The sequence below is a fragment of the Megalobrama amblycephala genome, linkage group LG18 (genome assembly GCF_018812025.1).
Source record: "Megalobrama amblycephala isolate DHTTF-2021 linkage group LG18, ASM1881202v1, whole genome shotgun sequence".
NCBI lineage: Eukaryota > Metazoa > Chordata > Actinopteri > Cypriniformes > Xenocyprididae > Megalobrama > Megalobrama amblycephala.
Window position 1 is genome coordinate 19,081,583 of NC_063061.1, and position 15,598 is coordinate 19,097,180.

The 15,598-nt window shown below is 35.3% G+C and overlaps 2 protein-coding genes, 1 long non-coding RNA gene and 3 other non-coding genes across 6 annotated transcripts in view; 1 reads left to right on the forward strand and 5 right to left on the reverse strand.

Moving 5' to 3' along the window:
• Nucleotides 1-5,441, reverse strand: part of ssh2b (slingshot protein phosphatase 2b) — a 31,472-nt gene extending 26,031 nt beyond the window's left edge. Inside the window, exons 1-2 of the mRNA XM_048165443.1 lie at nucleotides 5,214-5,441; nucleotides 2,688-2,731 (exon numbers count right to left, since the gene is read on the reverse strand). Coding sequence (XP_048021400.1) covers nucleotides 2,688-2,731; nucleotides 5,214-5,276 — 107 coding nt within the window. The 5' untranslated portion in view covers nucleotides 5,277-5,441. The remainder of the gene's footprint in view (nucleotides 1-2,687; nucleotides 2,732-5,213) is intronic.
• A 2,202-nt stretch (nucleotides 5,442-7,643) lies between these two features.
• nsrp1 (nuclear speckle splicing regulatory protein 1) lies at nucleotides 7,644-13,676 on the forward strand. Its single transcript, XM_048167070.1, has 7 exons — nucleotides 7,644-7,791; nucleotides 8,476-8,563; nucleotides 8,646-8,702; nucleotides 8,792-8,920; nucleotides 9,430-9,637; nucleotides 11,676-11,778; nucleotides 12,650-13,676. The coding sequence occupies exons 1-7, from the start codon at nucleotides 7,724-7,726 to the stop codon at nucleotides 13,455-13,457; spliced, it is 1,461 nt and encodes a 486-aa protein (XP_048023027.1). The 5' UTR covers nucleotides 7,644-7,723; the 3' UTR covers nucleotides 13,458-13,676.
• A 407-nt stretch (nucleotides 13,677-14,083) lies between these two features.
• On the reverse strand, nucleotides 14,084-15,367 carry LOC125253206. Its single transcript, XR_007181377.1, has 4 exons — nucleotides 14,931-15,367; nucleotides 14,707-14,735; nucleotides 14,491-14,513; nucleotides 14,084-14,295 (listed from the first exon to the last, which is right to left on the reverse strand). It is a non-coding gene; the product is annotated as an uncharacterized LOC125253206 (long non-coding RNA).
• Nucleotides 14,369-14,443, reverse strand: LOC125253654. Its single transcript, XR_007181516.1, has one exon. It is a non-coding gene; the product is annotated as a small nucleolar RNA SNORD65 (small nucleolar RNA).
• Nucleotides 14,584-14,658, reverse strand: LOC125253655. The gene has a single exon (XR_007181517.1). It is a non-coding gene; the product is annotated as a small nucleolar RNA SNORD65 (small nucleolar RNA).
• Nucleotides 14,805-14,879, reverse strand: LOC125253653. The gene has a single exon (XR_007181515.1). It is a non-coding gene; the product is annotated as a small nucleolar RNA SNORD65 (small nucleolar RNA).
• Nucleotides 15,368-15,598: the final 231 nt, after the last annotated feature.

Here is a 15,598-nt window from a genome sequence, read left to right on the forward strand (position 1 = left end):
ACAAATTTTAGCAATTTTATTGTACTGAAGTATAAAGTAGGAAAAGTCAAGTCTCATGCCATGTAGATGAAAGGAACATTTAAAATAATAATAATAATAATTATTATTATTATTATTATTATTACTACTACTACTATTATAAGCCCAGATTTTACAGTGGATGGGAAACCGTCTTGCCATATCGCCCTCCTAAAATGGGCCCAGTGACGCCCCTGCCGTGCACACTATTTTACATGAGTGAGTGAAGTAATGAAGTAAACAGAATGACTTTAAAACTGTTTTCACTATGATATACACACATTTAGATCAAATATTTCACTCTCATTAATTTAGATATTTGTAGGGGATGTGCTACTTTTGAACAATTTTCTTGTGACAAGATTTGTTTTAATGTTTCAATGACAGCGAGGAGTGCTAGGCGCATGATAAATCCTCTTTAAAATAAACTGCAGGACTCACGATCTGAGAAAATATTTCTCGGGAGAACAATGATCAATGATGCACACTTGATGCAGTGAACACAGTGCAGAGCTTCCGTGATCTACGTCAGAACCAATACTGAGGCCAATACTGAGCCAGCATTCGAACGTAAACACGGAAGCTCTGCACTGCGTTCACTGCATCAACTGTGTAGAAGACTGACAGGGAAGAGGAAAAATTCTTGAATGAAGCCACTATTTTTGTTTTGTTTTTGCACACAAAAAGTATTTTTGTCGCTTTAAAACATTAAGGTTGAACCACTGTAGTCACGTTGACTATTTTAACAATGTCTATACTACTTCTCTGGACCTTGAATGTGGAAATTTTGTTGCTTTCTATTAGAGATGAATAAAAACCTCTTGGATTTCATCAAAAATATCTTAATTGGTGTTCCGAAGTAGAACGAGTTTGGAACAACATGAGGGTGAGTACTTAATGACAGAAATTTCAATTTTGGGTGAACTAACCCTTTAAGGTGTTTAGGAATCTGGTCCTTTGGATGGATCAAATGTTGTCTTAATGTAGTCATTGGTTTAAAATACACAGGAATGTTATGCTTGGAGAAAACCCTTCTGAACTTCTCAGATACTCCAGCCACATAGGGGATGACCACATGGTTTTCATGGACACTAGTACTCGCTCTTGATTGTTTTGCCCTCCTTTTTCGTCTTATATTGGTTTTAATAAATCAAGGCTCGAAATTGCAGCCATTTTGGTCGCATATGCTCCCTAAATGTGTGCGACCTCAAAATACATTTGGGAGCATTTGTGCGAGTGCAAATAATTGTTGAGGTGCGACCTGTTTTCCTTTCTCTACAAAATGTTTGCTAATTACTGCACCGTATGTATCTGCTGTGAGCTGATACAGTAACTGATCCACCGTACACATAACCAATTAAACTTCATCTTTTCGTTCTTAAGTTTTAAGCAGCTTTTAGGTTGGTTAATATTAGCTGTCAATCACTCCCTTTCACTGTGCTCTGTTGTCTCGTGACATGGAGCTAACTAGCGCACAAAATGTTTTCATTACTTAACGATTCAGCATTTTGAACGAATCGTTTGAGTCAAAGAATCTTGAATGAATCTCGTCTTGAATGAATTGTCAGTTTGAAAGAATCATTTGAATGAATGACTCAATGACTCTCTCATTAAGCCAGTCACCTTCCGCCACCTACTGGCGTTTCAATTTCATGTTTAAAAGTATCATTCTTTCCAACATTTCATATTTGTATATTCAAACATTTCATGCAGTTGTAATTTTTCAGTGTAAATTATTTAATTTGACTGGTAACAGCCCCATAGTGTCTAATTCTAATTGAATATATTGATCAAATTTAAGAATTTAAAATGAACGAAGAAGCATATATTAAATAAGATAAGGTAAAAAAGCTCTTTAGATTTAAATATCAAAGCTGAGTGAACACCAAGGAGAATATTGCTTCAGAATAAATTATATTTACAACACAAAAATCCTATTTTTTCCATACAAGCAACATTTTTACACGGACAGGTGAATGACAAGGCTTTTTTTGGTGGTCCTAAATTTTTGCTAGTGCTCCTAACTTTTTGAAGTTGGGAGCACCAGTGCTACAAAGTAAAAATGTTAATTTCAAGCCCTGTAAATGCCCAATCTGGATAACCACATTATTTCAGTGCATGTTTAATGTAGTTATTTTCTTGTTCTTTGGCCTCAGGATATGTGTGTACACTCTCCGCTTGATGTTGCAAGGTGCGAATCACACCCAGTTTTTGTTCTAATGGGTGGTGGGAATCAAACAGAAGATACCGGTTAATATGTGTGGGTTTACAATACTCTTTCACTTGTAGTTTCCTATTTCCACCCACTTTTATGGCACAACCTAAAAATTGACCTTACCATCAACTCTGGCAAGGATACTATGTGGACAACTTGGTTGTCATGTGAATGACTTGTGTGCTGTTCATGTGACTTATGTGTATATTTACCAGAATTACTTCCTGTGTTTTTAAAACTGAACACGTTTGTGAGTACGTCAAATCAAGCTTTTGTGCCTACTCACACTTTAAGGATGAAATCTACAGAAGGTTTTAGACATTAGGGCCCTGGTCAATTCACAATCCAATCAGAGAAAATGCACAAAGTGACCATGTGTAAACAGGCCCTGTGACTTTATAACTACTTGTTTTTAAGACATCAAGGCTTCATTGAGTATGAGTTTATCCTTTACCTTCTGGGCTGAGATCGGCGGTCATCTTCCCCACTGCCAGACTCCTTTAAAAAAAAAATAATAAAAGGAAACAGAGATTTATTATTCTTATTGATCTGCAACATAAAATATTACCTCTAGTCATAACTCAGAGGCTAAACAATAAGATGAAAATGCAATGTAAAGATTAGTATCAAAATTCAATCTTTAATTTAGTGGTCTTTTAAAGATATCAATTCATGAAGAGACAGAGCAGGGACACCAAATTGAGTGTTGCATTTTATAAGGTTTCATAAGCGTAGTTTTGGTTGAAGTTAATTTTGCACATATTTTCAATTCTGACAAAAAATAATTTTAAATATATAAATATATATATATATATATATATATATATATATATATATATATATATATATAACATGGAGTATCACTGTGAAGAGCCCTACTTTAATATGTGATCAATAAATTCTATCCATCCATACAGCTTATTAGACCTTTCAAATGCTGCACCGTTTATTTGGGTCTGACGGCTCAGATCATTGCATAAGCCCACATTATTATATTTAGAGCAGATGAGCAACTGAAGATATAGGGATTTCATGCTAAATGCATATGAACATGTTAAGAAGAGTTTGGAGTTTAAAGCCTAAAAGATTTTAAAATGAACAGTTCCCAGTACCATCTTTATTCCAGATAGCAAAACATAGACAAAGTGAGGCGCAATATCATATTAAGGCTAACAGAATATTTAAAAACTTGCTTCTTTTTTTTTTTTAAACAATGACACAACCGGCTCTGTAAACACTGAAGAAACTTCCACCAGACCAGTTGTGTGACAATAATAATAATTCTATTGCAAAAACACAAGGGGAACATTGTTGTTTTTAATGAAACACAGCAGCATCAGTATTGTGCCTAATTTGAAATGCACTGTATCAATAAAGCCTGAGATTTGCCATGTTCATAAATACATTGAATGTGCCAAAAAAGACAGGGCTATCATAGAACCAATTTATCTCAAGTTACTCATGGCAGATAGACATTACCCAAGAAGGGCATGATTTTGCATAAACCCAAATGAAAGCTCAGTGTTTTGCATTATGGAAATGTTTCACTCCAGAAAATTTCTGTTTGAATCATTTGGTTTTAAGCCAAATGACTGGCAATCTAGACCTCCAAAATATTTCACTATCCAATGTGTTCAAATAGTTTATAGTCATACGCATAGTTCACATAAATGTATAGTTAACGCATAGTACAGCAAACTAAGACCAGATTTGTTGCATGTATAGTATTGGTGCTCCATAGAAGTCAAACAGAACAGGTTGGGGTTAAGTGTACTGCTCAAGAAGATGAAAACATATATCGGTTCCTAGAACCTGAATCAACCCCACCTGGAACCAAACCTACGAGTTCTGTCATACTGACCCAGATTTTAACAGCACCATCATGGCTGCAGTTTTAGCAACTAAATAAACTGTGAAATATCATATGACTCTGTAGTGGTAAAAACGAATTGCTTCATCATAGGTCTTGGCCTTTATCTTTACATACAAATTTACATTCCTCCAGGTCAAGTGATTTCAAACAGGAGTCTAAGGACCCATAGAGGCTGCAGGTGGTGTTAGGTAAATTTGAAACAAAAAAATTATTTTCTTGTAACAATTGTATTGCATGTAACACAATATTATTATTGAACTTTATAATATTCATTCTGCTGTCTAAAGACTGGTGGGAAACAATAATAACAGTTAAATAGTTCAAGAATAGTTTGTGTTGTTAAGTTTCTCCTTGAAATCATATTTATTTTGAAAAGAGCTGCACAAATAATTCTGAAAATATTTCTCTTCAGTTTTATCTAATTAATGGGTAGAGGGCATGCTTTAATATATTACTTTGGCAGTTTAAATGGTTATTATACATTAAAATATATAGCTGATTCTATTGTGAAGGGGTCCCTGACAAGGGGATTAACAAATATTGGGTCATTTACATTACATTATATTGGGTCATTTACATTACGTCATGCTTTATGTTATATTTAACAAAAATGCTGCCTCCTGCTATTCAGTCTAGTTTTGGACGTTTATATTCTCACATTTTCACTACCCTACAGACAGCCAGTTTACTATGACTGGCTCAGTTTTTAAGGGGGCAGCCGTTTACTTCCTGGTTCCAACAAGACTTTCGTTTGAATCACATTGTCATAGTCAAATTTGTATTTGAATATAACTATTTGATACATTGTCAAAAAGAGGCTTTGAGTCATTTCAGCAATTATGAAACACTTCCTGTCTGTGACATGCCGCTGCAAACAACCGGTAGATTTTGCAGAAAATCTCAACAACTGAGATACAGCCCATGTCGCACGCTCGCCAGATATTTGACAAGCCATATGGACAACAATGTAATTCCGAGTCTATATTTCACGCATGCGTGTTTCTATAGCGTCTGAGGACAAACGGACCTTAGGAAACAGCGGAAATGAACCCAAAACTACCGAGGCGGTGGAAGGTGTCGGAAAAAAGAAAGATGCGAGTCACTCACCGAAACGCACGGACTGGATGTTGCGCTTGGAGTAGGCGACCGCTGCACAGTTACCAACGCCATTCAGGCTCCGGTAAACGGATACCTGAGAGAAACTGGTGGTGGCGAGACAGACATAATTGTGTCAGGGATATCAGCCGCAGCTCGTCCGTTGCTACTGCTCTGTCGCGCTTCCTCCCTGCGGCTGCTCTGCGCATGCGCCGGAACCGCCAGCTGTCAAGATTCAGTGGCCTCAAGCCATGGTTAACTGTATGTGTACTGAACAAGCATGTGAAATAATGAATAAAACAGCATTTTTAAAAGGTCCAGAGTGGGTTTCATTCATCATTTACTCACCATCAAACGTGTATTGCTCGCTTCTGTAGAACGTGAAATTATATAGTATGAACATGAAGAATGTTGGTAACCAAACAGTTTCATTTCCCATTGACTTGCGTGTATGGACAAAAAATACAATGGAAGTCAAAGGGTTCCGAAACTCTGACAACCAACATTGTTCAAAATATCTTCTTTTTTGTGTCTCACATGAGGGTGGGTAAATGAAAATCACTTTAAACTAGGGCTGTCAAACGATTAATCACGATTAATCGCATACAAAATAAAAGTATGAGTTTGCATAATATATGTGTGAGTACTGTGTGTAATTAATATGTATATAGAAATACACACAAACTAATGTATATATTTAAGAGAAATATGTTATGTACAAAATATTTTTATTTATATATAATTTAAATGATATAAAAAAATATATATACTTGTAAATGTTTCTCAAATATATACATGAATGTGTTTGTATTTATATATATATATATAATAATTATACACAGTACACCCACATATATTAGGCAAACACAAACTTTTATTTTGTATGCGATTAATCGTGATTAATCGTTTGACAGCCCTACTTTAAACCTATCAAACATGGTTAATTGGCTATTTATCTGTAATGTCTTAATTGTTCTATAATCTATACAGTATTTAATGCAATTACATTAGAAATCACTGTAATTAAATTATAGTAATTCATTAGTAATACATACACCCAACAACAGCAACACACACACACACACACACACACACACACACGCGCGCGCACGTGCGTGTGTACACACACACACTCACAAAGAGACCAGCATCTCTGTTTTCTCAGATGATGTGCAGACAGGAAATGGGTTTACAGACAAGCTGTGACTTTCCTCTTCTTTTGCTCATAACCTCTACTCCCACACAGCTGCTTCACACATGCCAAAGCAAATGCAGCTCAGTTCTTTGTGGGCCATGTGATACTCTCAAAGATGAATAGATAGTAGGCTACACAGTTTTTTTTTTTTTTTGCTTCATGACAAGTGTGAAGCCACCCGACACAGAATTTGATACACACAACTTCATCTGTTAGTGGAAACTTCCTCATACCTTGTTTTGCTCTATTTGCCTCTGACCATTCAACCAAATCCACTGGTACCTACAGTCACTTGAATGGCATTAACAGTGAGAGTAGAGAAAATGAGATTAGGATTACGGCAGGTGTAACAGAGTTTGGGTTAATGCTGAGATACAATATTAAGAATGCCATTCGACATATATAATTAAATAATTTAAAACATTCAAATCAGGTATGTGCACAATACACATAACAGAAATAAATGGACAAAAATCTAATTCTGGATCTAAATGTGCTTATACACATAATATAAATAAAGAACTGATTAGAAGATATACAAAACATGGATCAATTAACTTTTAACCATAATAACTTTTGGCAAAAGGCCTATATGACATACAGTAAGGGAAAAATATTACCAACACGTATAAGATTCAAATATTTGTAATAGTACAGTCTGTTCTGTTTGCTAAAGGAATAAAATGTGTGCTTTCTTTTTACAGTAAAATGACAGCAACTTGCCTGGGGTGTGGTGCTTGGTGATTTAGAGATATATTAAAGAGATTGTCACCATCTAGTGGCAGCCTGTTCTGCATCTACTTTAACAGTTTCGTTTCAGCAATATCGTTCAAGTTTTCCATACAATAAAAACTTGAAAATGGAAGTGCATTAAATGTATTGTAATAATAAGTTATAGGGTACTTATTATTATTGTAATAATAAGTAGGGTATTAATAATATGCCACAAATGTTTATATGTTTATATTCAAACATCAAAATTTGTCATTAATTAATTCAGTTTCCTTTTAGAGGTTTAGCAGATAGCGAAATGGTAGGCTAAAACAAATTACTGATGGTGCTGCATTTAAAACCCTTGCATATTACTATAATCACGTTTCCATATATTTTTCTTTCTATTGGTGAAACGTTTTATGGACGTTCCCAAAAGAAATGGGTCAAGTTGATATGTCGTTCGATTCATGTACGGTACTTTCATAACAACATAAACGAAATCAGTATGACTAATTTGTAATCATTCAGAGGGTATATTAATTCATAGTTGTTTATTAAAATAATTGTGATTAATTACATTTCGATTCTGATTAGTTTTTTTAACGTCGTATTGATGTTAAATGATCGAATCTGCTGTACGCCAGATAGTTTTGGAAGCAAGATGGCGTTCTCTGGTAAACAGTAAGTGTCTTAATGCTAATTTTCAGTTATTTTATTATTTTGTCCACTTACACAAGACATATGAAAAATATACTGTTTATAATGATGTTTTGATAGTTGTGTCTACATAAGTATCTTGAGTATCTTGCTAAGAATAAGCTAATCAAAATTGTCCGAACCACTGAGCTAATGCTGCTATCCCCAAAATACATGTGAATACAATAACATTAGCCATATTATAAATCATAAATAAATTGTATTTATATGTTGCATTTTACTAAAATCTTTAATTCGCTTTATGTAATAGTATTGCTTTTTGTTGCTAACTGTCCTTATATGAAATTGGGAGCGCTTTTGCTTGGCAACCACTGCTGGAAAAAAACAGATAAAACCAACCTACGCTGGTTAGCTATAGCTATATATATATATATATATATATATATATATATATATATATATATATAGCTGGTTTAGGATGGTGTCTCAGCCTGGTGTTTGGCTGCTTTTAGCTGGTTTGTCAGCTGGTCAAAACCCCACAAGCTTAGGCTGGTTTCAGCTATATATATATATATATATATATATATATATATATATATATATATATATATATATATATATATATATATATATATGTTATAATTCTAATTAACCATATCACTTATAATGGATATTAAGTGTATTCATGCTGTCTTATGTGCATTTAAGGTATGGGCTCATTTTGCCCCAGAAGAGTGCATCAAAATCTGCCCTTCTCTCACGCCCCTCTGTGTTTGGAGATGATTCTGATGATGAGGTGACAGCTTCTATGAATCTGAATATCACTTTCTCTATACTTAAAGCAGTGCACTGTTATAAAACAATCTCTTATATTGTAGGCCTCTGTTGGGGAGACCTTGCAGAAGGAGGCAGTCAAAAAGAAGATGATGAAGCAGGTGAGCATGGAAGATATCCCAACAGCCATTGCATAATTCTGAGGTTAATGGTGTTGAAAACAGTTCTTTTGTTATATATCCCACTTCAGACCCGTCTTGAGATGCAAAAGGCACTTGAAGAGAACAGCACTGTCTATGAATATGACAGCGTGTATGATGATATTCAGAAAGAGAGACTGGAAAGCAATAAGAAATTGCTAGGTGGCACAGATAAAAAGGTATATTTTAAAATTTTATTACAAATAAAAAGTTGCTTTGTTCATTTGTTCAATAAATTTTTTTTAAGACCAATTCACACCAAGAATGATAACTATAACTATATTAGCTTCCACACTAATGGACGATATTGTTCTGTTTATTATAAGCATGCATTACAGCTTTGTCGTCTGCCACTTTAAATGCTCAAACTCTTTAAAGCAGGATGGATTCTGATTGACTGTCAATGTTTTCACCCTTCATTAGCTGGAAAAAAAGGTTCTGAAAGTGATTCCAGCAATATAATTCTCTTCGTTGTTATTGTTATAGTCATAGTGTGGACATCCCTATTCTTATAGAATTAGAATGATAAAAACTTTATATTTATTGTTCTAGATATTGTTTTTGGTGTGGATGGACCTTTAATTTAAACCAATTTAAGTCTGTACAGCTGTTATATTACAGTATTATGCTTTGCAATAATTAAAAAGTAGCACGTTCGATAGCTAATTGTTCACTTCAACATTTTCAGCCCAAGTATATTAACCAGCTGCTCCGTGCAGTGGAGGAGAGGAAGAAGGAACAAGAACGTCGTGATGAGAGGAAAATTCAGAAGGAAAGAGAAGCAGAGGGAGAGAAGTTTGCTGATAAAGAGGCCTTTGTCACCTCAGCTTATCGCCAGAAGCTTAAAGAAAGACAGGAAGAGTTGGAGAGAGAGAAGAGAGAAGCAGAGTTAGAAGGTGAGTTCTTGAAGTATAATGCATTGTTGTTAAAGAAAAATGAAAATTTGGTGATTAATTATTCACCCTCATGTCAATCCAAACCCGTAATACTTTTGTTCATCTTCGGAACACAAATGAAGATCTTTTTGATGAAATCTGAGAGCTTTCTGTCCCTCCATAGACTGCCTTTGGAACTGAAACTTTGACGCTTCAAAAAGTTCATAAAGAAATTATAAAACTAATCCTTATGAATTGAGCAGTTAGTCCAAACTTTTCTCAAGAAAAAATATTGCTTTATATAATGAACAGATTGAATTTCGGCTTTTATTCACATAAACATTCATCAACTCACACATCAATTGTGGTCAACAGAAGCTCAAGCAGGTTTTCTTGACATGCGAGAACCTAGGGCTGGGCGATAAATCGATTTTATCGATTAACTCGAATTTGACGTTAAGGGCGATTTGTTTTTAATGAAAATCGGTTTTCTCTTTAACTTCCACCACCGGCTCTCCCCTTAGGCTTCCGTAGTTCAGAGTGGGCTCGCCCTCCCCCCGCTTACCTTACAGTCAGCCGCACACAGACAACATAGCAGGTAACAGCGCAGAGCTCCTTCCAAAGAAAGGCACCGTTTCATCCGTTGTTTGGAATGGACTATATGCACGGAGCGTTCTTTAGAACTTCCGCATTAATATAAGCCAGCTCGAAAACTTCCGGTGAGATGTCATTTGCTGGTGTGTTGAGCATCAGTAGTGTAATACTTAGTTTATAATCAGATTATAGTCACTTAAATAGGCATAGCATCAATTTAGTTATTCAAACATAACACGCATACAAAATAAATAAATAAGGACGTACCTCAGTGTTCCTCCTCGGCTAAATTCAATTCGACCATCAGTTTTCACACTTTTATGTGAAAAAAAAAAAGCTTCAAAAATTAAATATTTATTGTACACTTTAGTTAGATTCATTTAATAAAATGTGTGTTTTTATAAGAGTGCTGAAATCATTGATCTTGCGCTGCATTGACTGACAGCTGCTGTGATTACAAGGTAAAAGTGCGGTATCACTTCCTGTTTAATTAATTCACCATAAAAGTTATTGTTTTTCTTAAGTTTTGTAAGTATTTCATACTTCACATTGACAAAATATATTTGTAAACCTAGTTACTTTATAATGTTTAACATTTAGTCAAAAACAAAGTGAAAAACGATTAGAGGAAATGGCTCACAAATGCGCAAATACATGCTACTTTGCCGCCACCTGCTGGTTAAAGTGGTAATATTGTCTTTTTTATTTTTAAATAAGTGTTTTCTATCAAATGATGAATTTACTATATTTTTAAACGATCGGTTTTACAATGGGGACAATCTCAGAAGGATGAACAAGTAATGTTTGTGGTCATCATAAACTGCATAAGCGAAAATCTGAACAAAATAAAGAGTACATTTGTTTTGAGCAATTTCTTTGTCGGTTGTTGTTTGTTTTTAAATAGAAAAAAAAAAAAATCGATTAAAATCGAAAATCGGGTTTGGTGTGAAAAAATCGGAGATTTTTTTTTTAAGTCATATCGCCCAGCCCTACGAGAACCAATGAGGTTCATTGTTGTGTTACACAGCACGTTTGAGCTACTGCAACAGGTTTGTTCTCGCGGGTCAAGCAGGTTTGGGTGAGCTTCTCTTTTTTTGTTCGCTGATCAATGTTCATATGTGAATATAAGCCTAAATTCAGTCTGTTCATCATATAAAGCAATCGAGTCTCTTCAGAAAATTTGGACTAAACTGCTCAATTCATATAGATTAGTTTTTTTTGCGAACTCTTTATGAACTTTTTGAAGCGTCAAAGTTCCAGTTGCGTAGCTGTCTATGGAGGGACAGAAAGCTCTCGGATTTCATCAAAAAGATCTTCATTTGTGTTCTGAAGAAGAACGAAAGTCTTACAGGTTTAGAACGACATGAGGGTGAGTAAATAATGACAGAATTTTCATTTTTGATTGAACTAACCCTTTAAGAGTATTAAAATGGACATACATAATAGTTTTCTTTATCATTTTCAGCTGCACTGGATGTCAAGAAGCAGAAGGATCTCAGTGGATTTTATAGACATCTTCTCAATCAGACAGTCGGAGAAGAGGCAGTTCCTGATCGTAGTGCTCAAAGGTGAGGCATATCCACCTTATCTTGCAATGCGGAAGCAAGATATTTATTTTTTTGTGCTACACACCAGTGTTTGTGATTCTGTTTTTTTGAGACCAGAATCCTTGCAGATTTAAAAAAAAAAAAAAAAAAAAAAAAAAAAAAAAAGTTCAAAATGGCTGCGCCTGCTCTTACATTACAAATAAAGTGGATTCGTTTATCATAGATAACTGCAAAACAAGCAGGAACTTCAAGTATAAAGTGCATAAATTCACAATTACCTACCCCAGGTTAACATTAAATTGTTACAGGTAAATGGTCTTTCTGTACAGTTCTGCTCATAAGTTTACAAACCCCTTGCAAAACTTGCAACATGCTTAACATTAAAAAACAAACAAATTGTAATTATATTATTTTTTTAAAATGTAAATAAAAGCTTTCATAAAAATAGCTTTTTTTGATAAAAGTATGTTGTAAATATCGTTATATATTATTTTATAAAATAATAAATTTTTGAATTTTTCTGTACAGCAGAACCTGACTGGACCTGTCATTTAGGTCATTAACTGTTATGTTGATGAAACATAAATAAACCTTTAATTTCATTTAAATTCATGCAGTATGAGACATGAAAAGTGTTCAGTTCAAACTGCATCAATTTATATCTGAAAAGATTAAAGGGATAGTTCACCAAACCTGTATGAATTTCTTGAATACAAAGTGAGTAAATGAATTTCTTGAATACAAAGTGAGTAAATGATGACAATTTTCATTTTTGGGTGAACTATCCCTTTAATTGCTCTTTTATTCTTTGTTACTTTTTGACTATTTGAAAGTTTGAGTAACTCTTAAAGCTCTAATTAAATTATTAATCATCAACTTGAACTTATTTTAGAGAGGACAAAGCTACAAGCTCTGCAGCAGCAGAAAAGCCACCGACCCCAGAGCCTGCACCGAATCTAAGAGAAAGCGAGGCTGAATCCCACAGTGATGAGGACCAGAGCGATAACAGAGCAACGTTCAATAAAGCCACCACAAGCGGCAACCACTCAAAACGGCACTACAGACAAAAATCCCCTCATTCAGACAGTGGTGATGAGCAAGACTGGGAAAGGAAAGAGGTTAAAGAAAGGAGTCACAAATATAGAGATGGGGATAGGGCAAAGGAGAGAGAAAGGACGAGAGACAGAGAAAGAGAGGACAAGCACAGTCATAGAAAGGAGGACAGGGACCGCAGAAGAGAGAGGGAACGAGACAGGGACAGAGAAGAGGACAGAAGCCGAGACAGGAGGGAAAGGCACAGAGATGACAGACATGGTAAGAGGGACAGAAGAAACAGCAGCCCAAAAGACAGAGAACGGGAGCGGAAAGGAGAGCAAGATCGAGACAGAAGAGACAGCAGCCCGAAGGACAGAGAACGGGACCGCAAAGAAGAGCAAGATCAGAGGGACAAAGAAAGCCAGAAAATGGACACCAAAACGAAAATCGGGGATGATGAAAAAATTAGTGAGGGGAAAACTGATGATGCTAAAGAAGAAGAAAAGGTTATGGAAACTGAAGATCAAAGTGATGCAAAACAGGAACCCAGTAAATTTGCAAAACGCAGCAGTGACCAGACTGTAAATTCAGCCAGAGAAAGATACTTGGCCAGGCAAATTGCTCGTTTTGCTGTGAAGCCCTACATTGAAAAAGATGAAGACTAGTAAATGGATTGACCATTATATCTCAGTTTAAAGGACATTGTTCCCTTTTTGAAACAGGAAATTGGGTTTGTTAAAGGCAAATAATTTAAATACTTCAGTGTTTATGAACATAAGGAGAATGGAGCTTATTTGGTGCGTTTGTTTTTTTTTTGGGGGGGGTTCACTTTAAAGTGTATAATTGTCCATCTGTGTTAATAAAATAAACCCACATGGTACTCATTTTGGTAAAGCTTTTTAGTGACAATTACACATTAACTAAAACCTTTTTGCCGCTTTATGACAATGGCGTTTTGGGGGGCCTGACAAAGCAAACTTTTGAAAACGGGTTTCAAAATGCATGTGAAAATGATAGTTATTGTCAGATTCATAAACACAAATTTGTGAAAACTGTGACGTCATGCTCACGCGTCTTACGTGTTCCATCTATAGGTGCATCATTTCCTTTTACAAAGTGACCTCGCCAACTACTGACCTGGCATGCATATTACAGCTTTGTTTTCGTGGCTCTGCGTGAACGGGGTTTAGTTTTGACAACCACGTCATCTGTATGCTAAAGAAAATAATTTCCGTTTTTAGTACATCGTGTAAAATGACCCCCAGTTGTCGTTATGCACAATAAAGGTTTTTTTTGTGCTCAAGGTTTTGGAATTGCTTGAGGCTTTTAATAAATCAAAAGAAAATAGAACACAATGTGAATAAACAACTTTTATTGGGTTTTGAGATTTTCAAGTTACAATAATACAAAACATACAAATATTAAATTCACAAAAAAAAAAAAAAAAAAAAAATCAGCTGAAAGTCCAAAGTTGAAGTCATCTCAATCCCCTTCGTTTGAAATCTGGTGGGCAAAAAACAAAGATTTACATCATTTGCAGGCCATTTTTCACAAAAGCTAAACACGTTTGGTTTCATGTCAGAAAACCTTAAATCACCACTGATCAATCTGACGGTAATTCCAGCTATAATCAGTTTAGGTTTCATCATAATGAACTCGGCCAGCATTTAAAAGTAACCGCATTCCTGCAGAACTCACCATGTGAAGCCCTCCTAAGAGATCTGAAAAGACAGACAGATTGTTAAGGAACAGGTCACACATGTGGGTAAGTACCCAGTCCACATTTAGTGTGCTCAGAAAACCAATAATCACCACTGATAAATCTGACGGTAATTCCAGCTATAATCAGTTTAGGTTTCATCATAGTAATGACCTCGGGCAGTATCTAAATAACAGCTTTCCTGCAGAACTCACCATAGATTTGTGAAGCCCCCGAAAAAGATCTGAAAAGACATACAGGCTGTTAAGGAACGGATCATACATGTGATAAGTACTTAGTCCACATTTAGTGTGCTCAGAAAACCGATCATCACCACTGAACCATCTGACGGTAATTCCAGCTATTTTCAGTTTAGATTTCATCACAACACAGTACGGAAGAAAATTATTATTGTGAAACTGGGTACATTGTGTCTTACCATAAATCAGTCGTATATTTTATCGAAACTTCACTGAACACATATTTGTCGATTTGCCACTTCAGAAGAGAAAGAGCTAACCCTCGTGCGCCTCGTGATATATATACGAGTCGCTCAATGACGTAGTTCTTCCTGTTCTTCTGTTATTGAACACTCCGCGCGACCTGCTCATTTCTGCCAACTACTGGATTCACTTAAAAACTTGAACTCGTTCCTCAAATATCATGTTCGTAAGGCTGGACTTGATTTTCATGTGAGTGACAGGCTGTCCCACCCTTGTGCCAGTAAACAGGTCATCAGAGGAGAACTCGAGAAGAAATTACTTTTTATACACAAATTAATAATAAGGTGCACGGATAAATTATTTATAATAAATACTGCAATATTCTATGAAATGTGATTTCATGGTGACTTTAGCATTGGTAGATATAGCAAAATATAAGCATGACTCCAAATGTATGATTCTTTAACACACACACACACACACACACACACACACACACAAACCACATATAGAGACACTGTAGAGCAGCTAGATTGCTTATTTTAAACAACCTGTAAATTGACCAAATTGACACTTTCCAAATGTCCAAAGGACATGTTTATAGGTTTCCAGGTCAGACATTGGCTTTATGTTCAAAGTCTTGCAATTTATGATATAGGAGTAA

Coding starts and splice junctions, on each gene's coding strand:
- nsrp1 (XM_048167070.1), top strand. CDS start 7,724: ATGTTAAATGATCGAATCTGCTGTACGCCAGATAGTTTTGGAAGCAAG. Junction 8,564..8,645: donor GAGATGATTCTGATGATGAG/GTGACAGCTTCT, acceptor CTTATATTGTAG/GCCTCTGTTGGGGAGACCTT. Junction 8,703..8,791: donor AAAAGAAGATGATGAAGCAG/GTGAGCATGGAA, acceptor ATCCCACTTCAG/ACCCGTCTTGAGATGCAAAA.